General features: G+C 46.0%; 1 protein-coding gene across 1 annotated transcript in view; it reads left to right on the top strand.

Moving 5' to 3' along the window:
• The first annotated feature begins 2249 nt into the window (after nucleotides 1-2249).
• The window catches only part of FAM168B (family with sequence similarity 168 member B), a 38419-nt gene continuing 13594 nt past the window's right edge, over nucleotides 2250-27074 (top strand). Inside the window, exons 1-2 of the mRNA XM_073625826.1 lie at nucleotides 2250-2403; nucleotides 18272-18351. Of these exons, the coding sequence (XP_073481927.1) occupies nucleotides 18282-18351 (70 nt within the window). The 5' untranslated portion in view covers nucleotides 2250-2403; nucleotides 18272-18281. The remainder of the gene's footprint in view (nucleotides 2404-18271; nucleotides 18352-27074) is intronic.

Raw genomic sequence — 27074 nt, 5'->3', positions numbered from 1 at the left:
ATGCTCCACAGTGCTCTGGACAGTGAACTCAGGCCTGTAATTGTAATGTACACACTCACAGTGCTCTTGTCTGGTCTGAACGGTCGTTGTAAGTTGGGAGTGGGACTCTCGTCGGGAGGCTGCACAGTGCTGCTCTGCTCTGGACAGTCATCTGAGAACCTGGAGTAAGCCTGTAATGCTGGATGAACAGTGCTGCAACTGCTGCTAAGCGATGCATGCTACGGTCTCAACTCGCTTGCTAGCTGGGAGCAGAAGCAGGTGGAGCTCCGTGGAAACTGGAACTTCCAAAGGATAAATGTCTCTGCCTCACATTTTCGTTTTCGTTCGTTAGCGAAAACGAAATTGATTTTCATCATAATTTTCCTCAGTGGACGAAAATATGGTGTACTTTTCATTTTGTTTTCATCACTGTAATAAGGCTGCTGACAAAAATTTTGATAACAAATGTTTTAGTTGCAGAAATTAACACTGGTTCCCATCAGAGTCCCCATAACATCAGGGTCCTTACCAAAGCTCCTCCTGCATCAAAGTCCCTATCAGAGCCCCCCTTGCTTCAGGGTCCCCTTCAGATTTCCCTTCCATCAAGGTCTCCATCAGACTCCCTCTTACATCAGGGTCCCCATCAGAGTTCCCCTTACATCAGGGTCTCCATCAGACTGCCCCTTACATTAGGGTCCCCTTCCATCAGGGTCTCATCAAACCCCCCCTTGCATCAGGGTCCCCTTCAGAGTTACCCTTACATCGGGGTCTCCATCAGACTCCCCCTTACATTAGGGTCCCTTTCCATCAGGGTCCCCTTCCATCAGGGTCTCATCAAACTCTCCCTTGCATCAGAGTCCCCTTCAAAGTTACCCTTACATCAGGGTCTCTATGAGACTCCCCCTTACATCAGTGTCCCCTTACATCAGGGTCTCCATCAGACTCCCCCTTGCATCAGGGTCCCCTTCAGAGTTCCCCTTACACCAGGGTCTCCATCAGACTTCCCTTTTACATCAGGGTCTCTATCAGACTCCTCCTTGCATCAGGGTCCCCTTCAGAGTTCCCATTAAATTAGGGTCTCCATCAGACTCCTCCTTGCATCAGGGTCCCCTTCAGAGTTCCCCTTACATCAGGGCCTCTATCAGACTCCCCCTTACATCAAGGCCTCTATCAGACTCCCCCTTACATCAGGGTCACCTTCAGACTTCCCCTTACATCAGGGTCTCCATCAGAGTTCTTTGTTACATTGTGGGGTTGAAGTGAAGATCATAGCCATCCTCTGCTAACTTTAATCCTCAAGCTGTGCACATTTAGGATATGCCGCTTATTCTAGTTGCAGGCTGGATGTGGCCTGCAGGCCATAGTTTGGAGTCCCCCACTAGAAATGGGCTGGGGGTGTTCGAAATCCCATGTGCCCGATCCCATCATGAAACCGACACTGCACACGGCTAATCACAGGTAGTGTGACATTTCCCAGTCTGTGCAGCTGCAGATCAGGAAATGTCTCTCTGCCTGTGATTAGTGGTGTGCAGTGTCGGCTTCCTGGCAGGAGTGGGCATGTGAGATCCTGAACACACCCGAGCCCATTCCTAGTTCTGTTATATACCTCAGCTTGCAGTGTCTTCATTTCTATACTTGAAACAATTCCCACACTTTGAAGGGATTTCCTCTCACTTCCTGTTTGGCTATGGAGCAGGAAGTGAAGGGAAATCTCCCCAATGGGACTAGATTTGCCACCTCATTTCTTTAAACCTGAACACATATGAATCGCACAGGTACTGAGGCTAATTTAATGCAGATCAGGCACCAAGTGAGTTTAATTACCACCTTAATCAGCCACAGAACCTGTGTAATTCATATGTGTTTAAAGTGATGAGGTGACAACCCTAAATGGGACACAGATGGCAAAAAAACTGACAGGGTCTATAAAACCCTCCCTTACTCCATCCAAAATGTAAAAAAGGTTTCTATTTTAACCTCCGCCACACTCCTTCCAAATTGCAGATACAAGTTCTGGCTATACATGGACTTTTTATTTGTGTTGGATAACTAGCATTATTCTGTCCTTATAATAACTACCAGGGGCCCTGCATAGGCCCAGGCTGGGCTCCCCCTGCACTGTCAGCTCACTCAGTGTCCGCACACATGACAATGAATACACACACACGCACGGACACTTCGAAAACAGATTGGAACCAATAGGGAGGCTGCGAATGACACCACGTGACCCAGGCAGCGCCGGCTCCTCCCCCAGCCCATCGGACAGGAGCAAAGGGGGCGGGAGAAGCTGGCGGCTCTGACAGGAAGTGACGACACGGGCCCGTAGGTTGTTGCTGCACAGTATTTCCTCCTCGCAGAAAGAAAGGAAGAAACCCGGACACGGTAGTGTGAGAAGAGTGCTGCGTCCTGACCAGAGACCGAGAGGTGAGAGAGCGGGCTGGAGATGGAGGGGCGCTCAGTGCGGCCTTCACCTGGAGTTTATTTACAGGGATCACTCCTAGCCGGGCTGAGGCCTACCTCCCCTCCCCCGTCCTCTGTGTCCCTCCATCCAGGGGAATCACTCTGCCGCCTCCCTGAGGGGGGGGGACTCGGAGGACGGTCCCACATATACAAGGACAGGTGTGATGGCTGAGTGTGTACATCATGGAGGGCTCACCGCACAGAGGACACCGAGTACAATGGATACACATCCCCAATCCCCCCCCCAACCAACCAACCCTTCCCCCATCATTACTGAGCGGCCTGGCGCTCCACTCACTGCTCATGTCATCTCCAGTGTGAGGGATACGTACAATCTACTCCCTGAGTGGGCTTAGTAAATGGAGGGCACTTCTATCATCCAATCCTGTGCAAGAATGTTGCTTAAAAAAATATATATATATATATATATAAATTTTTTTTTTTTTTCATTTTGCTTGCATCTAGTTGGTTATTCTTTACAAAGTGAAGCATCATCTTATTTACTAAGATCTGAAGCAGCTTCCCTGTAAAGTGCACCGTTTATTTGCCTTTAGTAAATCCACCCCATATATAAATATCTCCATTGTAGAGAATTACATTTAGTTATTGGCAGAGTTTGATCAGCATGCACTAGTCTTTTTGTAATTATTATACAATATTTTTTATAGCGCCAACGGTTTGCACAGTGCTTTACAACTTTACAAACTGTACAGTTCCAATTCACTACAGGAGGAATTGGAGGGTCCTGTTCATTCGAGATTATAATCTAGGATGATTGTCCTCCCACCTCTCCCCCTCCATATGGTGTTCTTTAGTTTACAAGTTGCTAACAATCCACACAGGGAGAAAGCTGGACATGTCCACATGTTGAAGGTTGGGTTCACATTCATGGGATGTAGGAATGCATGCAAAATTGCACAGGACCCTGCAGAACACACACAAAAAAGAAAAAATCTTTTACATGTGTTTAGCAATGTCGTTAATTGTTGTTGTCACCCCAATGCACCTTGTGGAAGTTTGTGTGAAATTGAGCAATAAAGCACATGGTAACAAGTCATTTTAAAGCTGATCTTCTGCTTTGCCGTCACTTTAAGGCTGCTTTTCACACTGAGCAGTTTTTGAAGTGCTTTTGTGTTCAAGCGGTAATAAACTGCTGGAACCCCCCCCCTCCCAAAAAAAAAAACAATGGCATTATGTGCATTGTATACTAGTACGTTATTAAAGCGGAGTTCCACCCAAAAATGGAACTTTCACATTTTGGAATCCTCCCCCAAACTACCCCCCCCCCCCCCGTGTCACATTTGGCATCTTTCAGGGGTGGGAAGCAAATACTTGTCTAATCCAGGTATTTGCTCCCACTTCTGGGCATAGATAGCTGCAATATCCGCTGATAGCTTTACCCTATGTGGCGCCCTGTCCATCGCGCCCCCCCCCCCCCGTCTTCTGGGAGACACACAGGTCCCAGAAGACAGCAGGGACCAGTGGGATCGCACAGTGCAAATCGCGTGCAGCAGGGAACCAGGCTGTGAAGGTTTCTTCCAGGCTTTGGCAATTTGTTCTTTTGGCTGACAAAAATATATAAGCAAGCTTTCACTGATAGGCACACAGGCCTGGAATTGGGCAATGAATGTAGTAGGGCAGATTTGGCTTCTGTTTTTTTTTTTATATGGGGAGGTGGAATAAAGTGAATAGGAGGCCACTGGACTCAAAACAAATATGTCTAGGGCACGTCCACCATGTGTGAACATCATCACCTTGCTGGCCCCAGAAACAGCAGTCACTGTAGGATGGATTGGCATGGGCAGGGACCCAATACCATCGGAGTAGCACCTTATATGCTGCTTCCAAGGTGGCTGTATTAAATGATCTTTTGTGCCACAGAAGACCAATCCCCGCTCCAATCTGCCAAGTCTTGTTCCTACGTAGGTGAGAGGGATGGAAGAACGAATTTAATTTTTTCAAATAGGTATGTAGAACTTCTGCCCAGTGAGGCGAGCCAATGCGGAAGAATTTCGTCTCCTGGAATGTCGTGAGACTCCTGAAGCGAGGCCCACGATGGGGAATGATCTGGTGGTTAGAAAGTGTCGGACACGTATGAACCCATTAGCAACCCACCAGGAGAATGCCTGTGGTTGGTCTAAGCCTGGGGGAAAAGGAGTGTTAGTGATTGCAAGCAAGGGCAAAAAGGGCGACATTAACCCAGCAGAGTACTGTACAGAATGCCAGACTTGTAGGGTGTGATACATAAGTGGACTCAATAACGATGGGCAAAGATTATGGGGGAGCCAGAGAAGGGAAAGCATTGTGATAGGAGTGCAGTCAGGCCTATCCAGGACAAGTGTGGGGACTGCCAAGACCACATAAGTGCTGATTAAGGAGCAAAGCAATGGATAATAATTAGATGTAAAGAGAGAGGAATTGGGAAGGAGTCAGCCGAATTCCAAGATAATATGGGAGGATGCCCAGTGTAAGTGGGGACTGTAAGCTAATAACCCGGTAGGGAGATAAGGTGACATTAAAGGTGACCGTTTTGTCTAAGATGATACGTAGGCCCAAAATCGATGAGCAGTACAATAGTCCGCTGAAGATTTGTAAGGGGGTTGGTCAGAGTCAAGAAGGCGTCAACTGCAAAGAGATTAAGCTTGCATTCATGGCCCGCATAAGGGTTTCCCGAGATGTCCTGATTGGCGTGATGTGCAGAGTGGTGAAAGAAAGCGGAGGTGAGACACATCTACCTGTCCTGGCACACTCATCCTGCTGATCCACCTCTTGCATCCGGCCTACGTGCTTGTATGTGATGTATCGTACAAGCATCTGGAATGGATGCGCAATGATGAGCTCAGGTAGCCCCCGCAGCTATGGAAAGTGGTTGAGTGATTTTTTTTCATTGCGTTAAATACTGGCTGTGGCTTAAAGGGACACAGAGTGCCGGGGTTCAGTAGTAAGTGATGCAATGGTTCAGGAATAATTTCAACGAAGTTCCCAGAAGCTCAACAGTAATTCCACAAACTGTCACCTGATTGTGGTTTTCTAAATCACAGTGAAATCTCTTCTTTCTGAGATTGGTATTGGCAACCAAGCGAGTCATCTTCCTCCAGATGGTGGACGGGGCTAGCAGGACTGTGATTGGCTTTAGCGGTGGCCAAGACAGTCCTCCTCCTCCTGGAAACAGGGTGCAGTTCTGCTGGAGGCGGCCCCTATCTCTTCCCCATCACAAAAGCTGACGATCAGAGCTACAGCAAAGTTGGAGGACCAAGCAATGTTTCCCATCTTTTACAATATGTGGGGGCACAGTGCCTCCCCCTCAGTGCAGGTGTGGTGAACTCTGAAATTGAAATGCATTAGTGTCTCTGCTCTGCTGTTGGGGAGGGAGTCTGGCAAAAGAGACTTTGCGTGCCAGGGGTTGCCTACCCCTGGTCTAGAGCATTGTCAGCACATTGGGTTTCTATTGCACAAGTTTCCTTTTGTGTGTGTGTTTGTTTGTTTTTTTAAGTTGTATGTATTGAGGAAGTGTCTACGTCTAAGCACCCCCTTCTCACCTGAGTGTTTTGTAGCTTGATGTTTAAAGCTCATATGCTAAGCCAGTCAAATTCCATGCTTTTATTTGAGTGCCTGAAGCTCTAAAAGGTAAATGAGTGTTTTGGGGCTCCATTGACTTCAATGCAAAAAACACATAAAAATCTGTGCTGTGCATATTTTTAAGGTACTCTCATAATAGACTATGGGGACAAAATGAGCAATCCTCCCCCCGAAGATGCTTCTGTATGGCACTTCACTCAAAAAATTCACACAAAAACCCTCAAATTGCTTGCATACACTACCCTCAAGTGTGAATGGGGGTTTACGAGTCTGAAAGTAGCTTGCAACACAGTTTAAAGTGGAATTCCAGTCCAGTTCTAACTAAGCCTAAATCTACTCCCAGTCCTATTCTAAGACTATCCTGTTTACCATATAAAAAACATAAAATTATCTATACTTGCCTATTCTGAAGCTGGTCACATAATCGTGTCCCAGTACCAGCTTCAGTGAGGAGGAGAGGCCGTGACAACGGCTGCAGAGCCTGGGTGATGTCACCCATAGGCTTATTACAGGGCAGGAGAGCTGGTGCTACCTCAGAACAAATCTGCAAGGCAGCAACGTGGTCAAGCCTATCCACTTTTGTTTGACGTTACAGATTCATTGCATTGTTCGAGCTCATCACATTCCTACAATACTAGATATTTGAACACATTTTTCTATAATTATATAAAAATAGAATCATAGGAGACTCTATATGAATATGGAAAATACCAAAAAATAGAAAATGAAATGAATAAATTGAAAAATAAAGCAAAAAAATTAAATACAAAAAACTTGGACACTCATTCTTTTATCTTAGGCTGCATTCACACCTGAGCGTTTTCAACTTGTAAAACGCCTGAAAAATGCCCAAGCAAAATCTCATTCATTTCAATGGCACCTTTTCACATCTGAGCGTTTTGTCACCTGAAGCAAAAACACCTTAAGCTCAAAAAAGAACATGAGCTTCTTTGGGGCAGTTTTTCTGCTTTTTACATTGGTGACCTGTACAAAATCGCCACAAAAAAAGCGGCAAGGTGTGAATGCAGACTAAAACGATAACATTATGTTACATGTTCTTGTATTTGCTTAAAACAAGCGCATAAACCAAATGACAAACAAAAATAACTTAAACTGAATATACCAGCTGGGTCCACATTTAAAAAAAAAAAAAAAAAAAAATACTTCAAACCTGGTCCTTTCATCACAGCACATCTTCTCATGTTTCATTCGGGCCACGAAGCCTTGCATCTTAGTTGCATTTTGCATGCATACCTGCTTTACCCATAGGTAGAGGAACTTTATTAAAATATTCCCAAGCTGGGTCTCTTTTATGGCCTGCTGTCATTTTGCTCCTCAAGGGAGGAATAAAGCACTTCAAGCTATGTGCAGAAAGATTACAAGGTTTATAAGCTGCTTAGAAGGTTTCACTTTCATTTTTACTGCTTGCCCTTCCTCCTCACACTTCGAGCCTGGTACAGATGCATTTCTCTTCAAACAATCATACAGTTTGAAGTGTACATTTGCAAAACAGTGGGATAAAGGAATATTCCTGAACATTGTTTTATCTAATTTTTACTATGAAACTGACTGCATCAATGCAGTAAATGTTATCTTAGCTTACAGTGTTTGGATTCATTAAATAAGTTTACCAAAAATGTAAATATTGCAGAATATACAGCCTCATGCTACATAACTAAGCTCCATTTCATGCTGAATTAACTACATTTTTACTATATCTTAAATAGAAAACTATCTTTAGATAGATTTTTACTCAAAGCATTTTATTAAAATGTGATCAAAAACAGTTTGTTTTTTTTTTCACTCACTTTTTCACTGATAGCAGTTTGTTTACTAAAATTGCATTTCCATGTTTTGTGTACTGCGGGAGACCAGATATAATAAATGCAGGGTCCTGTAACACTTTCAGCTGACCATACACTATGTAGGGCATCATTCACACAGGCATACTGATCTGTACAGCCGTGTGAAGGGTTACCAGCTGCATGGATCTCAACACACATCCTGGAGTGTACATCTGTGTCCAATGCAAGGAACAGTTCGCGGATCGGCTTTTTGGTTTTTGTCCAGTTCATTAGAAAGCAAGTGAAATTTGCTCTCTGGCCAGCTGCACGTTATGAATGTGTGGGGTTGGCATTGAGACTAGGGGTGCTGAAATTAATCGTTGCATCGCGATTCGGGTGTCCCCGATGCGGCATTGATGCATAAGGACCGGAAAATCGATGTCCGGTGACGTTATTATTACTAGCCCCGCCCCTCCCGGGAAAGCGCTCCGAGCGTATTTTTAAAATTACTCTATTTTCATTAATGTTGTATTACAATGGATGCTGTGCCCCTGCTGTATGTGCTTTTTAAAAAACAATGTCACTTCATACCGAATTTTGCCGTAGTACGATCATGTGACTCCCGTCCCGCCCCTCTGCGCTCTCCTCTTCCGTCTCCTGAGTCCTGACGTCAGCAGGAAATTCTCAGTCCCGCCGCCTCTCCTCTGATACGATAACTACAGTCAGCGGGCGGGACTGGGAATTCCCCGCTGATGTCAGGACTCGGGAGACACGTGAGAGGAGAGCGGAGAGGGGCGGGATGAGCCGGGAGTCACATGATCGTACTACGGCGAAATTCAGTATGAAGCGACATCGTTTTTTAAAAAGCACATACAGCGGGGGCACAGCATCCATTGTAATACAACATTTATTAAAAGAAAGTAATTGTGGGGGGGTGGTTAGTGATGGCTGCGTTTGACGGGCACAGTGAGGCTGCATTTGATGGGGGAGGTTCAGTATTTTTCAGTTTGTTTGCACCCCCCCAAAAAATTTTGAGCACCAACTGCCACTGGTCAGTACAGGGAACTTCACAGGGCTGTTTGTCATCTGTGGATTCTGTCCCTTCTGACCTCCAAGCAGCAGTGTGTGTGTGAATCTCTGTACCTTGTAGTGCACCGGATTACTGCACTTTTTAAGGGAGTGAGGTTATTTTTAATTCAGAGTTCCAGTCAATTTTTTGTTTATTAGAAGTCAGCAGCTACAAAAAAAGTGCATCTTCTGACTTTTAATAAATACACTCACCTGTCCCACAATCCAGCGACGTGGCCACCCAAACCCTCCCTTCTCTCCCCTGCCTGTCCACAGCGCTGGCAATACTACTGTGGGCATCCGGCTGTGACAGCTTGCAGCTTCACAGCCAGGTGCGCATGTCTCACTGCACTGTCCTCCATAGCTGGGCAATCTTTTGGGAACTGTGATGTCTCCCAGAAGATTGCAGGGTGGAAGGGCCGCCTAGGCGGCCCAAGCGGAATTGGGAGCTCGTCGGTAATCGTGATGCATCGCGGAATCGAATCGTTGACCAGATAATCGTAATCGAATCGTGAGACCAGTGAAGATGCGCACCCCTAATTGAGACCTTTTGACATAGGTTTGTTTAAAAATGCTGTTTAGCTTTGTTCCATTCTTTTAAACTTTGTGTGTGTGGTGTTTTTGTTTTTCATGGTATTTTCAATATTTTAAGTCCTCTTTCAGTTCATGTAGATGGTGTTTCACTTAAATTAAGTGAACCTTTTTCGGGATCAGGAAATTCAGAGTGAACATATGGGGAAAAAAAATGCTTAAAAGAAGTAAAGGAAATTATATTTAAATTTTTTTTTTTTTCCTGATTAATACTTACCTAGGTAAATGCAGCATCGCCCCCCTGGCGCCTCTACACTGAGAACCGACTTCAGTCCGCTCTCTGGTAAAAACTGGTCACAGGAGTGCAAAATGAATTGCACTCCTGTGATCCATAGAAGTACAGCTAAATGAGCTTTGGCTAAATGTTTGCTTTTAACTAACAGTTACCTCCTCCATGCAAACTGCATGTCAGAGTGACCAGTAGATCCAGACATAAGGGCACTTAAAGTGGAGGTCTGCCCACTGCTGCAAAAAATGAAAAGCTGGCAGCTGCGCATACTGCAGCTGCTGACCTTTTAATAATGGGACACTTGCCTGTCCTTGAGTCCAGCAATGTTGGCACTGGAGCTAATGTTTCTATCAGCTGTCGGGTGCTCCCGCCTCCATTGTGTGTAGCCTTATGGCTTCACGCCGGGGACCCTACTGCGCATGCCACTCTTTCCTACTGGGCCAGGGAAGGAGGAGGGAGCCCCGCGGTGACGTCAATACCCACGGCTGAGGCTCCCGGAAGTGGGTAGAGCATACCTGTGAAAGACTGGTGTCCTGCTCCCCCCCCCTGGACTGAATTGGGGGGGGTACAATGATCAGAAGTTCCACTTTTGGGTGGAACTCCGCTTTAATGTTTTATGTAGTTATTGACCTGTCCTGCAATACCTGAGCTAGGCCCCACCAGAGTATCTATTAATTGTTGATGAATCTGCAGTGATAGAAGTAAGGCTGGCTATATGTTATACATTGTTATTTATTTTGATTTACCAAAATCATATACAACCCCTGACAAAGTATAGAATCACCACTCTTGGAAAATGTTTGTGTAAAAAAAAAAAAAAAAAAAAAAAAAAAAACTCTGTAGTCAGTTGCAGCTGGTTTTGCAGATCAAAGGAAAAAAAATATGGTATCACCATGTACTTTGCTGTTCTAAAATCAACATCTGCATCAGATTACATCCTGAAAAATGTCATTACCAAACATCCTTTCAGTTGATGGAATAAGTGCCCAAAATCTTAATATAAACTTGTGCATTTAATGACTGTCATCTCCCCGTACCTTTACCTGACATGCTACCCCTAAGGACCAGTTCACACCAGATGCAGTTCCATGCGCTTTTTTTTTTTTTTTTTCTGCCCTAAAAACGCGTGCACAGTGTTTTCCATGTATTCCAATGGCTCTAGTTCACACCAATGTAGTTCCAGGTCAGTTTCTGGTGCAGGAACTGACAGCACTGGTGTGAACTAGAGTCATTGGAATGCATGAAAAACACTGCATACATTTTTAGTGCAGAAAAAAGCACACAGAACTGCACCTGGTGTGCAGAAAAAAAAGCGCACAAAACTGCATCTGGTGTGAACTAGTACTCAATGATTGTGGAAATCTATATGTTTTCTTCAGGCCCGTCTTCATACATTTCATTGGAATGGCACCAAACAAAAGTTCCAGCATCATCACTCTGCCCAATGCAGATTGGTGATTTATCACTGAATATCACTTTCATTCAGTCATCCACAGTCATCCATGATTGCTTTTCTTTATCCCACTGTAACCTTGTTTTCTCCCTTCGTCTTTAAGGACAGCACCTGGAGAGAGCGTAGCTCCACCCACTTTCCCAGGAAACACTGCAGTCAGTTTTCTTTATAGACTGGACACATGGCCTCAGTTGTGTTTCCTCCTCCATGGTGGAAGCACTGCAGGGAACCAGGGGTGTGCTACGCTTTCTCCAGGTGGGGAGAGTATAAGTGCATACCTGAAAGGTTGTTTTTGTCAGCAGGCCAGCCCAGCATCCTCCCTTACACGAGGGGGATGCTGCGGCGTCTCCTCTTCATACCAGGCAAGGGTCAGGCTGCTGGGGGTCCCCGCTCTTTTCAGACCGGCGGCACAGGCTAGAAGGAGGAATTGTATGCATTGTGCGGCGACTCCCCCATCCCCAAGCCTCCATGCTTTCCGGGTCCTGATGACCAGTGCTTCATTCCTGCCGGGGGCGGGACTTCCAGCGATGCGGCATCCGGCCGCTGGAACGCAGGACGAGGGGGCGGCCTCTTCTCGCTGGTGTCATTTCTGGCCCTCGCAGCGGAAATTCAAATAAAAGCAGCTGAACGCCATTGTAGCCTCACAGCATGGGGGAGGAACAAACTGCGGTGGAAGCAGCCACTCACACCAGCCAGGCCCAGGTAAGCAGGGACAGTGGTCTCTGTACATTATTCTATGGGTCCTGTATTTTTTTTCCCTCCCTTACTCCCATGGGGGGAGATAGGGGAGCCTGCACCACTCTCCCTGGATTGTTTGGTACTAGGGAGAATGTGTTTTGTCTGTTAGAAAAGTAACTCTGTGTGGGGATTCACTAGTAGCTGCAGTATCAAACACAGGGGCTAAATGGTTAGCTCCTCTATTTGGCAGCAGATTGTTTTACAATCAAGTGGTTACTGTTTTTATATGTTCTGTGTAGATGCACATGTTTGAGGGCTGGTTTTGGTGTATTTCGGAAAGTTAAAGAAAAGACTAAACATGCCTCCCCTCATCCTAAAAAGAAATGCCTGTCCTGCAAAAATGTACTTAGAGAGTCCTGGACCAAGGTGTTATGCAGGTCCTGTATAGCAGATCTAGTTAAGGAGGAAACTTCCCCAGCTACACCTGCTACTCAACAAGGAGAATTATTAAGCTCCTTCCGGAAGGAACTGGCGGACACGTTTGAGACGTTCCGTTCCTATTTGGATAAGCGCCCAGCTGCACAACCTTTAGGCAGCACAGTACCCCGTTCTCATCTGTCTGTTTCTGCATCCAGAGGGGGCAGTGATTCAGAGGATGAAGAGCGAAGTGTTTCCTCAGATTCTGAGGAAGAAGAGGATGAAGAGAAAGAGGTTTCTTCTTCACGCTATAAATTATGCTTAGATGAAGTGGATGATCTTTTAAAGACTATCCACACAACTTTGAAAATCAAAGAGGATAAAACCCAGTTGTCATTGCACGACAAAATGTTCCAAGGCATGGGTGAAGTGAAGCATTGGGTATTTCCAGTACATAGGTTTTTCTATTGGAGACAGTGAAGAGAATGGAAGGACCCAGAGAGGGCTCCTTTCTTTTCCAAATCCCTCAAATGGAGGTTTCCTTTCGAAGAGGATAGCTCTCAAGTCTGGATTAAAAAAACAAACCTTGATGCAGTTTTTTTTCTCAAGTATCAAGGAACACAGACCTTGCGTTTTGAGGATATTGGTATCCTAAAAGACGCCATGGATAAAAGGGCAAACTCCCTATTAAAGAAAGCATAAGATTCAACCTTAGCAAATTTGAAGCCAGCTATGGCCTCCACTGTGGTGGCCAGGAACCTAGAGCACTGGCTTGAACAGTTGAAAACCCATATCGAAGCAGATTAATTCTGAACCTGAAGATACTAAACAGGTCAATCGGGTACAAGAAGTTCAGGATGGACACAATCTTTTCAGTGAAGGGTCTCCTGACCCCAGGCTGTTTTTTGGCATCTATAGATCTGAGGGATGCATATCTCCATATGCCTATAGCACCAGCATCGCAGAAATACCTAAGGTTTGCGGTCAAGATGGGAGACTCAATCTCACATCTTCAGTTCAGAGCCCTTCCTTTTCGGGCTGTCCTCACCGAGGATATTATAGCAGAGGCCTTAGCTCCCCTCAGAGTAAAACGAATATCGATTGTACCATATCTAGACTACCTCCTGCTATTTGCCAGAACAAGGGATCTATTAGAGAAAGATCTGAAGGAGACAGACACTTGGAAGGTCTCGGCTGGATCATAAACAAGAAGTCAAACATGATCCCGTCTCAGACAATAACATTTCTGGGATATACCATCAATTCCATACAGGAAAGAATCTTTCTCCTGGAGGAAAAAATAGAGAAGGTTTAAAATGCTGTAAAAAAAGACCCAAACAAACCTGCCAATCTCTATCAGGGCAGCTATGTCAGTATTAGGACTCCTCACAGCATCAATTCCAGCAGTACAATAAACATGTCTCCATGCAAGGGATCTCCAACAGGCAATTCTGAGGAATTGGTCCTATTGGGAGTCTCTGGAGAAATTGATCAGAATGCCCCCTCGGGTTCAGAGAAAGTCCTGGTGGTGGAGGAGTCTCTCAAACTTGGACAAGGGCCTACTCTGGTGTTTTCCCGTAGAAAGAAAGGAGGTTAACAAACAACGCAAGTTCTTGGGGTTGGGGCGCCCATCTGGGAGGGCAGATGGCTCAAGGGACATGGACAAACAAGGAAGACAAGAGATCCTCCAATTGGAGTGAGCTTTGGGCTATTCTTCTAGGACTATGGGCCTTCGAGGATCTAGTCCAAGGTCACCATGTTCAAGTGTTTTTGGATAACGCCACAGCAGTGGCTTATATAACAAGGCAAGGAGGCACGAGAAGCAGGGTGTTACTATCCTTGGCCCTTCAGATTCTGTCCTGGGCAGAAAGCAACTTGACATCCCTAACAGCGGTGCACCTAAAGGGAGATCTGAATCTAGTAGATTTTCTGAGCCGGGAAAGGATACTAGAATCAGAATAGAGTCTGAACTCCAAGGTATTCCAGAGGCTAAAAGAAAGATGGGGAGCTCCTCAGATCTGTTTGCATCCCAAACCAACACACAAAGGTGGAGGCTTATTTTTTACTGAACAGGCAAGATCAAGCAAGTGGATTGGGTGCACTAGCACAGCTGTGGAACTTCCACTTGTGCTACGCCTTCCCCCGCCTTTTAAAATGATTCCGTTGGTATTAAAGAAGCTGCAAAGAGACCACGAGTGTGATTCTAGTGGCTCTTTTTTGGCCCAAGAGGGCCTGGTTTTCAACTGTGCAGAGGATGGCGGTGGAACCTCACTGGGTTCTTCCACTGCGGAGAGACCTCCTAACTCGGGCCCCTTCAACATCCCAATATCGAGCACCTCAGACTGACAGGCTGGTTACTGAGGATTAGATCCTAAAAAGAAAAGGCTTGTCAGACAAACTAGTCTCAACCCTATTAAGTAGCCGAAAAAGGTCACCAGAGCATTTTATTTTAAAACATAGAAACATTTCAATTCCTGGTGCACAATTAAGGTTTTTTCACCACAGGAAATTTATTTCGGTTTTAGAATTTCTCCATGAGGGAATGGAGATGGGGTTGGCGGCTAGTACTCGGAGTACTAGGTCCAAGTGGCTGCTTTATCGGTATTCCTTAAGAGACCGCTATCTCAGGAGCCGCTTATTATTATAAGATTTTTTTTTTTTTTCAAGGCATTGGCCAGAGCTAGGCCAGCACTTTAAGTTTTTTCCGAAATGGGACCTATCATTGGTATTACAGGGTTTGACTAAAAAACCCTTTGAACCTCCGGCGGAAACGACAACCTGATTTTGGTTGCTCAAACTAGTTCTTTTAGTGGCGAACTGCAAGCCCTATCTATAGTCGAACCTTTCTGTTATATATTTCCAGACCGGGTAGTGTTTAAAACTGTCCCGGGTTTTCTGCTAAAGGTCCCAACAGCATTTCATAGGGCACAGGAAATAATTCTCCCAACCTTTTGCCCTACACCATCCAGCTCCAGGGAGAGGTCTTTCCACAGCCTGGACATGAGAAGGTGTTTACTACACTATCTAGAAGTCGCAAGAGAATTCAGAAAATCAAATTCACTCTTTTTATATTCTCAGGACCACGTAAAGGGTACAGTACTTCTAAAAACACTATAGGAAGATGGCTGTTAATGGCCACCAGTGAAGCCTATAGAGCTTCAGGGGCAGATCCTCCCGCAGGGGTAGTGGCCCATTCAACACGGGCAGTAGCAACGTCCTGGGTGGAATGAGCAGGGGCTTTTCCGGGTCGGATCTGTAAAGCGGCCACGTGGACGAGCTTTTTCCACCTTTACCTGCCACTACAGGTTGGACTTGCTATCAGCATCGGAACAATCTTTTGGCAGGAAAGTCCTGCAGGCGGTGGTCCCACCCTAGAGTAAGTACTCTCTTATCTCCAGGTGCTGTCCTGAAAGACGAAGGAAGAAAACCTTAGACTTACCGGTAACTGTATTTCTACGAGTCTTTCAAGACAGAACTGATGACCCACCCTAATTGTATTATAAAATGTGGTGTTATTGCTATGTTCTGCTTCTCTAAATTCAGCATGGCTTGAGGTACTCTATGAACAACTGAGGCCATGGTGGAAGTGTCCGGTCTATAAAGAAAACTGACAGCAGTGTTTCCTGGGAAAGTGGGTGGAGCTACGCTCTCTCCAGGTGCTGTCCTGAAAGACTCTTAGAAATACCGGTAAGTCTAAGATTTTTTTGTTTAAGTGTTCTTGATGATTTTTGTTTGGCTTTTCTGTTTGTAAATCCCATTTAGCTGGTGTCTTACAGTTTAGTCACAGACCATTTGTTCCTCATTTTGTTTTTGTGTATTTTTCTGTTTTTAATGCATATTGCTTTAAGTTTTCTATCTTGACGCGTTGATGACCTCCTTGGTCTACCAGTACGTTTCCCTTTTAACAAACTTCCCATTTTATTTGAACAAAAACTATCATTAACACCTAAACAGAAAAAACAAGGTTACAGTGAGCTAAAGAAAAGCAATCATGGATTGTGGATGACTAGATCAAAGTGATATTCTGTGAGGCATCACCAATCTGCATTGGGCAGGATGATGATGCTGGAACTTTTGTTTGTTGCTGTTCCAATGACATGTATGAAGACGACTGCCTGAAGAAAACATGCAAATTGCCACAATCATTGATGCTATGGGGTTGCATGTCGGGTAAAGGAGATGACAGTCATTAAATCTTCAAAAAACGCACAAGTTTATATTGAGATTTTGGACACTTCTTATTCCATCAATTGACAGAATGTTTGGTGATGACATCCTTTTTCAGGATGTCATCTGATGCAGATTTTTGTTTTAGAACTGCAAAGTACATGGTGATTCAATATTTTGTTCCTCTGCCTTATCTGCAAAAACAGTTGCACCTAGGGTTGTCCCGATACTAGTATCGGCACCGATACCGAGCATTTGCCCGAGTACTTGTACTCGGGCAAATGCTCCTGATGCTTCCCCGATACCTTGAGAGTCAGCAGTGATCAGCACTTGTCCCCCTCCGTTGTGCTGTCTCTCTCCATGTCCTCCTCCTTCCTTTGAACAGAGTCAGCTGACATAAATTCACATAACTGAAACATTGTAATCTCCTGTGATTACGATGTCTCAGTTTATGACTGGAGAGGAGCCGCTGTCTTCTCTCCATTCATTTTCAGTACAGCTGAGGCTGCAGAGAAAGGGACTGGGGAATCTCTATCCTCGGTCTCTTTCTCTGTCTCAAGCCCCCCCCCCCCAACAGGGCTGATTAAAAAAAACCACACCACTGCAATAAAAAAAAAAAAATATATATATATATATATATATATATATATATATATATATATATATATATATATATATATATATATATATATATATATATATATATATATATATATATATTATTGTACAAAATAATAAAAATGTAAATAAAAAAAGTCTCCCCCCCCCCAAAGAAAGGGGGGAAAAAAAGGAAGCATTGTTAAAAAAAAAAAAAAAAAACCCACTGTCACGTGACATTAAAAAAAAAAGTATCAGCGAGTACTTGGAAAAAAAAGTATCGGTACTTGTACTCGCCCCTAAAAAAGTGGTATTGGGACAACCCTAGTTGCAACTGACTACCTTTTTTCAAAAAAAAAAAAAAGGTAGTCAGTTGCAACTAGGGTTGTCCCAATACCACTTTTTTAGGGGCGAGTACAAGTACCGATACTTTTTTTTCAAGTACTTGCCGATACTTCTTTTTTTTTTTTTTTTTTTTTTTTTTTTTTTTTTTTTTGTCACGTGACAGTGGGGTTTTTTTTTTTTTCTCTATACAATTAAACAATTGAGTTAGCATTTTCCAAGAGTGGTGATTCCATACTTTTTGCCAGGGGTTGTAGAGATCACACCAAAACACTTTCCATTTGTCTGCAGTGAGGCCAGCCCTTCTACATAGATGAAGGTAAATCTAAAGGAAATTGACAGAAAATTGTATAATGTATGGCCAGGTTTGTGTAGGTGCTGCTACTGACTTGGTTTTAAGTTCAGAGACTGGGGCTCTAATACCCAGGACTTCTTTTTATTATCTAGTGTGTTAGCATTGTCCTGAATGCTTGCTCCTTCCACTAGTTAGTAAAGCTGGATCAGGATAGCTGTATCTGTAACAGACTTCTCACAAACTGAACTGTGCCAAGCTTGAGTAGCACTGCTTGGCTGGCTGGCACATTGCTCAGTGGATTGGAAGTAGCTTACCCAGTCACAAGCCAAGTTGTCTTGGATCTGTACACCTGATATCCAATGTCGGAGCGCAGAAACAGTACCACTAGAGCTTCCATGTTTTAAGGTAAGCCCTTATATTAAGGCTTTCTACAGCAGCCTGTATCTCTGGATCTACTGATTGTTTTCACATTTAGTTTACACCGAAGACATACTCTGCTTAATTATGCATTTTTTTTTTCCATGCAATGCTCCGTTTAAAGTGTGCCAGGTTTAATTTAAACATGCAAATATCCTCCTGACTGCTGTAATGGTTATTGTTGTTCATCATTTTATTTTATTTTTCCTTTTTAGATCTAAAATCATGAATCCTGTCTATAGCCCTGGGTCTTCTGGGGTTCCATATGCAAATGCCAAAGGTATTGGATATCCTGGTAAGCAGCTTTGCCCCTTCAGTCTCCTTTGAAGCCAGTTTAGATATGACTGCCATTCAGTATCCATACTATGTAAATGAAATGCTATTGTTTGGTTTAACATTGTATAGTTACATTATCTGAGTTCAGAAATACACTCAATACTTCATTGTTTTTAATTACTTGTACTGTTCTGCTGCAGAGAAAGGTAAGAATTTTGTCTGGAATGGCATCCTTTAGAGCGTGAGTCAGGGATCTCAGACAGGTGACTGGTAGAGCTCAGTCTGGGCTTGCTGATCCACCATTACAGAGCATCAGAGTGCAATGCAGAGGAAACATTTGTAAAGTTGGAGGTATAGTAGAGAGCAAGAGCCACATAAGCTGATGCTGCCTCCTAGTGCTGGCTCCTGTCCCATGTGGAGTGATAACAACTGCTCTCAACCTCTTATCCCGGCTAGCGGTCTTGAGTGGTGCCAGCAGCAGGGAAGAAGAGTTCTCTAGGTCAGTGTGAAGCAGTACACTGGGCATAATAGTATAAGGCTGCTTTCACACTGATGTGCTGCTGTTTACCCAGGCCACATGTGCAGTGCACTGTATCTGCAGCTTTCTGCACTTAGCCATAGACTTCTATTATAACCTGCGGGTTTGGTGCACTTTCTGAATGCAGGAGTTTTAGTGCGCTTTCAGAAAGTTTACCACACCCACAGGATATAATAGAAGTCCATGGCAAAGTGCAGCTAACCCAGGAAAATTGCAGATGCACCTGCAGTGCAGGTAAACCGCAGCACATGTGCGTTAAAGCCTTATTATAGGGGGTTAATTTGCAGTTTGGGGGGTGGCAAAACTCCATAATTAAGATGTGTTTTTATCACCCCTGCCCCAACTGCACCCACTTCTGCTCCAGCACCTGTAAACACCTGCAGCTAAAGTTATACACCCTGTCATGGTTGGTGGGTGTAGCACTTACCAAGCATGACCCATTCAAGTGAATGAGGCCATGCTAAAAGTGCCGTGCACTACAGCAAACAAGGGGTTAAAGCAGCCACCTGGGGGCGTGGCCAAGATGGCGCTGTGAGCGGCTGCTTTTTTAGAGAGCTCCGCTAATCTGTACTTTAAATCCGGATCCATCGATTCCAATCATCCTCTAATTTAATCCCTGCTATCCGGGGGGGGACCCAGGGACTCCCTATCTATTGAGGAGCGAGGAGAATTTTTGTTCCTGGGCCGCGATCGGCGTCCCGCTGTACGCTCCGCTCATGGCCTACCACGTTAGACTGTGCCGAAGCCGTGGCCTTTCCTGACGGCCCACGCGGCGAGCCTGGGAGTTCCCTGACGTGATCGGCTCTGCTGTCGGGCCTCACCGGCTACCGCGGATGGGGGCGGAAAGGTGACCCTGGATTGAATATAGGCCGTGCTTTCGGCCTGGACTCCCCCCCCCCCCCCCCCCACGTTTAACTAGGCAGTGACCGCGGCCTTTCCTGGAGGTCCGGAGCCGTCGGACTGACTGGAGGAGTGCTGAATCCTGGTGGAAGAGGCCCTGTGACGCCTGGGGACAACTGCCTGGGAAGTTTAACAAATCCTGGAGCGCCTCCACCTCTCTCATCCCGGTTGTGACGGGAGGTGGCTGGGCTGAACACCCCTGTAGGCCTGTGGAGGCCTGAAGTGGACAGCTTCTGCACTATACAACTGCAGGTGAGGGGGAAGACCGTTAAGGGGACACACGCTTTACCCTAACTACTGCCTGAGTACCCCTGACCCTGCAGACAGGCTCCCACAGCCAGTTGTTGACTACTGCCCAGATCTGGGCCCCCAACACCTGAATGAGACGCAGGAACTCCAGCGCAAAATATAGTAAAGGGGGTAAGAGGTTGACCTTTCCAGCACAGTCGAACTCCCCTCAGAGACGCCCACCTGCCCCCCTCCGGAGGCTCTTAATACGCACAGCGCCACAGAGCCCCGTAGACTAACACTATGGAGTCGGATGACTCTCGGCCCCCGCGCTGGCGGATGTCATGGCGGCCATTGCTACTTGCCAATCCACGTTAACAACAAAGATTGAAGCTGTTCAGCTGGATATGGGTCTAATCCGCCAAGATATAGATAAAATGAGAACGTGAGTCACTGAGACGGAGCAAAGACTGAGTACCACCGAAGACACCATTGCGGAACATGGAGCGTCACTCCGTACGCTTCAAACCAAAGTAAAGGCCCTTGAATACAGAGCCGAGGACGCGGAGAACAGGAATCGGCGCAATAATCTTCGCATTGTTTTACCAGAGGGGGCGGAGGGGAATAATCCTACCTCCTTCATAGAGGGTCTGCTGCATGACCGTTTACCCGAGGCCCGTTGGTTACCTTATTACACGGTAGAGAGGGCACACCACATCCCGCCTAAGCCGGGGCATCCTGGATCCCCTCCCCGCATCTTTATTCTCCGTCTCCTCAATTTCGGAGACAGAGACTAAGTTCTCCACACCTCTAGAAATGTTGGGGACCTCAGATTCCAGAACACTAACTTGATGATCTTCCCCGATTATTCGGTAGAGACCCAGAAACTCAGGAAATCTTTTGACCAAGTTAAAGCGGCTTTGCGATCATGCATCATTTGCTACAGTGTACTCTTCCCTGCTCGCCTGAGAGTCCAGGACGGCGAGACAACTCGTTTCTTTACCACACCGAGAGAGGCCTCTGCGTGGCTGGACTCGCTACCACAGATTCGCTGATGGTCTACCGGGTATGTGCTGTATGACCCTTTTCATTGTTTACTCACCGTAGCCTGGGCCCAGGTCTGAGTTACCACACGAACTACCACATGGATGACTTAGTTTTGTTGCACAGGTTATGCCCAGTTCAATCCATGGTGTGCGCGGACTTGTGGGGGGATGATCACTATCCCTACCAGGGAAATTTTAAGTTAATGCCCCTGCCAAAGAACTTGGTCAGGAGACTGTTGAGATATGAATTTCCTTTACACTTGCTTGTTCCTTTTGAGGAGTGTTGGATTTTTTTGTTCTGTATCTCTTCCTAAAGATGGATCAACTTCACTGTGAGGTCGCATTATGGGCTACCTCCCTTCGTCTGACTTTCTATGTCCTCACAGCCTGCTGTATCACAAGCGGCGATCTCACGTGTGCAAGCCGCTTGAACTGCTGCTTACACCCCCCGTGTGAAGTCTCGGGGGGGGGGGGGGGGGCTTGTCTCTTCCACGGACCCCCTGTTGCAGCCGGCGAGCTGAATAACTTTGGGATTGAAACCTGCCTCAGTTATGGGGTGGGGGGGTGGGGTAAGTTCCCCTAATGGGGGCTAGTTTCATCTACTTTAGATATTGGCATCCTCAATCTGTTTTTAGTTTGGTTTTGTTTGAGAATTGTACTAAAATAATTGACTCATCAGCATTGCACTGTTTCCAGATGTGTCCCTTTTTGGGTCCCGGGGTCCAGTCCAGGAGCCGTGACCTGCATTGATCCTAACATTATTATTTTTGGTAGACATGTCCTCCCTTAACATCTCCTGGAGCACCAGGGGACTGAACTCCCCGGCCAAGCGTTCCCTGGTGTTCCAATTCATTAAAACTTATAACCCACATATGTGTGCTCCAAGAAAGCCACCTAACAGGACGTAGGGTTCTGGCCCTAAAAAAAAACCATGGGTGGGCCACCACTACCACTCCACGCACTCCACTTTCTCTAGGGGTGTTACTATTCTGGTATTGAAGTCACCTTCCTTTTCGGCTCTTGGATTTGGCCCTGGACCCTGTATTATTCATGCTAAAATATACTCTCTAACGTGGACCATTGTGGGCTTATATTTGCCTCCCCCAGCTTCCTTGCTGGTGCTCAATCAGATCACCGGCAAGATGGCCGACTTTGCATCTGACAATAATGTTATATTGGGTGATTTTAATCTGGTCCCTGACCCGGATTTTGATAGACTAACTTCTGCGGGACATCATTGCCCTGGGTTGGCTGAGTGGGCGGATACCTATGGCCTGACTGATGTCTGGAGGTGGCGTCACCGCCAGACCAGGGCATACACATGCCACTTGGCCTCTCACAGAACGTTTTCCCGCATAGATTTGGTCTTCGCAGGGAGCCCGGTTCTCCCACGGGTCACAGACATACTAATACTGCCTATGGGAATCTCCGACCACGCACCCTTGTTGTCATTCTTGGCCCAGTAGAAAGGATATGGCGGCTCTCCAGATTTTGGATTTCAGACACTGCAGTAGACTCCCAATTCAGAACGGAATTGCTTGACTTTTGGGCTGCAAATGTGGGCTCGGCTGACCCCACAGTTGTGTGGGATGCCTTTAAGGCCACGACGAGGGGACATTACCAGACCATTATTGCCAGAGTCCGTCAGGAGCGTAGGGCAGACTTGACTAATGCTGAGAGGGAGGCGAGTATTGCAGAGGCTCTTTTTGTTCGTACCCGAGACCCTGTGCAAGCTCGACGCCCCATTTACGTCCTTGGAGATACTCCAGGCACTTAAATCAATGCAGACAGGGAAAACACCGGGACCCGATGGCATCCCTGTGGAGTTTTATAAACAATATGCTACAGAACTAGTTGATAAACTTCAGGGCCTCGTCTCTGAATCGACGCGCCTCGGAAAACTCCCGGACACAGTGAGCGAAGCGATCATAGTGGTGATCCCTAAGCCAGGGAAAGACCCCATGTTATGCTCCTCGTATCGCCCTATATCCCTTCTGAACGTGGTTGCAAAAGTACTGGCAAAAGTATTGGCCAATAGGCTTAGCTTGGTCATTACTGCCCTCATCCACAGGGATCAAACGGGCTTCATGCCCGGGAGAGGAACTGACATTAATATCAGACACCTTCATACTCACATAGACAGTGCAGACGAGGTGACTAAAGGAACGGTGGCCTCACTCGACGCGGAGAAGGCTTTTAACTCCGTCGAGTGGGGCTACTTATGGGAAGTGCTCTCGCGATTCGGGTTTGGCCCGGGTTTCACGAAATGGCTCTGCATGCTATACCATGGCCCCTCGGCTAGAATATGTACCAACGGATGCCTCTCGGGGAAGTTCCAATTGTTTCGAGGCACACGACAGGGGTGTCCCCTCTCCCCGGGTCTATTTGCTCTGGCTGTATTGTTGAGGGCCGACCCTGGGGTAAGGGAACTCCAGGTAGGTCCCATTGAGAAGTTATCGCTGTACGCGGACGACGCTCTGCTTTACTTAGCGGATGCGTCGTTCTCTTTGCAGACTGCACTGGATCTGATTAACCGATTTGGTGGGTACTCTGGGATTCGCATTAATTGGGACAAGTCGGTTCTTGTCCCGCTCCATCCCTCGACCCCTAGGGTACCACACCCGCAGCTCAAATGGGTAGATGACTTCAAATACCTGGGGATTAAAATTAGCGGTAAAGTCCAGGATTACATGGACAACAATTTGCGTCCACTCGTGACACAGCTTACGGCTAGGTGTGCTGCTTGGCTTTCCCTTCCACTGACCACTGTTGGCAGAGTCAATTTGCTAAAAATGATTTACCTTCCCAAATATCTCTACTTCTTCCGTAACACACCCATACACATTCCTAAGACTTTTTTCCAAAGGCTGGAGAGTCTGCTGATAGACTTTGTCTGGGCTGGGAGGCCACCCAGGGTGGCCAAGCAGATGTTATATCTCCCACTTTCGGGGGGGGGGGACTGGCGCTACCGAATTTTCAAATCTACTATTGGGCAGCTGTTCTGATCACGATTCGGTGGTGGTTCTCCCAGCCCACACAGAATCTGGCGGTCACTCTGGAGGCAGCCATTCTGGGTTCCTTTGCTGCCCTGAGCAATCTCCCGTTTCGTGGACTCAAGGCCAGGTCGTCCATGACAACTCCGATGCGAACCACTGTGAGGGTCTGGCAGGAGGCTAGGAAAACATATGGGAAACCCAATCACATTTCACCTCACATGCCCCTATGGGGTAACCCTATGCTCCCCCACCTTTACAGTATACCGGACCCCTCTCTCTGGGCAAAAAAGGGAATACTTACATTAAAACATAGTTAAGAATGGTAGGCTTATGACTTTCCAAGCCCTGAGGCAATCCTTCGCTATCCTGTCCTCCTTCCAATTCAGGTACTGGCAGCTGAAGCACGCCTTTGAAGCTCAGTTCCCTGCCCCCCCTCATTCTGGAACCAGATTCCATTGAATGGCTCTTGACTTCCAGTGTGCTGGGGAATCCTCTCTCAACACTATATATCTTTATCTTACAGTGGAGTACGATGCCAAACCTAACTAAAACCTGGGAAAAGTGGATGGTTGATATTCCCTCTTTAGACGAGGAGGAATGGAAGGAGTGTTTAATCTCCTACATTCCTTCCATGATCGCTGCAAATGATAGGTTCATACAATTTAAGTTCCTACACAGAGCGTATTTCACCCCACAGAGACTGGCACGCATTTACCATCAATTTACCATTGGTCAGCAGTGGCCTCCACACTGAGCAATGTCATAGGCTCAAACTTACCGCTGGATCCTCAAATACTATTGCTCAGTCATCTGGAGGATGTTGAGGGAGATGGGTATAGTAAATTGTGTCTAACCTTCGCATTGTACTACGCTAGGCGGGAAATTCTACTGCGATGGAAACTGGTAGAGCCTCCTACCCTGGCCTCGTGGAGAAGGTCGGTGACCTCCCCCTGTATAGATTGACGTATGAAAGTAGGCAATGCCCGGGGGAAGTTTGATAAAATCTGGTCCTCTTGGGTGGACGCCTCCGGGGACCCTGAACCCCCTACCCCATAATTAAGATGTGAAACATAGTGGATGACATCCTACATCTCACGTCTACTATTCTTATGCCCGTTCCCCTTCATTCCCCTCCCTCCCCCCCTCCCCCTTCTTCCCCCCTCCATCTCCCCCCGCCGCCCCTACCAGGCTTGATTGAATATTGGTTACTTACTTTATATTGTCTAAGAGTTTATAATGATATAATGCCATAAGGAGTATTGTTAAGTGAAACTTCTGACATTTGCACAACTGGAATATCTGATAAATAGTGGCTATCGGTTGAAGGCAGATCTTATTGTTGTTCCCACCGCAACGAATGTACTAATTTCTTGTATTGCTGATTTGTTTAATAAAAAAAAATTTCTGTTAAAGCAGGTGGCTGCTTTTTTTTTTTTTTTTCTCTCTCCTTGGACCCTGCAGAAGCATGCAGTAGCAGGGCACTTGCTCAGTGGCTTCATTTACTTGAATGGATCTTGATTGGCAGGCAGTAGTACCCACCAAAAGCAATAGGTTTTAATTACTGCTGTGGCATGTGTACACCTTTTTCGATGCTGCCTCAGCTAATGGGGGTAGAGATTGGGGCAGTAAAACCATGACTCAGCCTCAGGGTTTTATCACTCCACAACTTTACATGTAACTAAGGGCTCATTCACAAGTGCAGTAGGCACTGCTGCTTCCCTGAAAAGCGGTCCAAGTGTGTTTGACAGGTGGGGATATGTTGCCTCCTCACCTCTTGATTTAAACCCGTGATTGTGACAGGGTGGTACAGCAATTAGAGGTTTAAATCGGGTATGAGGAGGAGACACTGCCCGGTAATCTTTGCCTTTTCCCATGTTGTTCAGGTAGATCTCCACCTCTTTAAGGTTTCCTACTCCTGCTTTAAAACTTTCACTTCTTTTCCTATTTATGGAACCTAAGGAAACCCTTCAGGGATGTAGAATCCAGATGCCTGCAGTATCCTATGCTAGTAAAAACAACCACAATCACAAAGCCATGGGACTAGTTACTGGGAGGTGACGTTTTAAGCAGTGTTTGCGGTAAGTTGCACTGTAACAGTGTTTGATTCTGCTTGGTGTGACCCACAACTTTGTCTCTCCTTGGGGAATAGAAGGCTAAGCAGGATTGTATATACATTTCAAGCACAGCCAGTTGGTTTTGTTCCATCAGATAAATCTTGGGCTAACCCATATGCTGACCTATGTATCCTTTTTACTTTTATGTGTATGATAACTTTAAAAGGAAATCTGAATATTGCCTATAGTAGGCACAAACTGTACAGAAGTAACAATAAGCATCTTGTTTTTACCATCCCTGTGTTTCCCTGCTAACCAAGTCTACTGTGACAGCCCCTAGAAACTCATGTAGGTTTCTGAGAAATCCAAAAATTGCACAGGGTAGTGCAGTCCTCCTCAGCTGTCATGTAGGATTTGGGATGGCGTTGTCCACCATACACGGAGGCCCTGGGCATTTCTCGGGGTTTTGTTGTTGGATCAGGGTTGGTGGTTGAGCTCATGGAAGGAAAGCACAAGATGCTTATTGTGTCATCTATAAATCAAACCTGTTCCCTTTTTATTTGCCTAAACTAGGTAAAGTAAACCAAGGCGCAATTACAGAGTTTCTTCATTTAAAATTTTTTTGTCTTTCCCTAAAAACACAGAACAGCCCCAAACCTTTTTCTGGGGTCCCCTACCAGCGCTTATGGCTCCTCCTTCTGTTTGCTACTGTAGGAAGCCGCTTCCTATGGGGGCGCACATATGGGCTTGTGTGCATTCATTGACATACAGCATGGCTTGGGCTCCAACCCCTGTTCTCCACTCGCGTGATTTAATTGGCAGCCAATGGCTCCCGCTGCTGCCAGTCTTGTGAATGCAGGGAGAGGGCCACTACAGATGAGCACAGCGCTGGATCAAGTAAGGGCTTGGGTAAGTAATTAGGAGGTCAGGGGGCGATACTGCTAGATGTGACCTGTCCAATGATTAAAAAAAAAAAAAAT

This window comes from Aquarana catesbeiana, linkage group LG04 (assembly GCF_042186555.1).
Source record: "Aquarana catesbeiana isolate 2022-GZ linkage group LG04, ASM4218655v1, whole genome shotgun sequence".
NCBI lineage: Eukaryota > Metazoa > Chordata > Amphibia > Anura > Ranidae > Aquarana > Aquarana catesbeiana.
The sequence above is the reverse complement of the archived record's forward strand: the minus strand, read 5'-3'. Positions and strand labels throughout refer to the sequence as shown.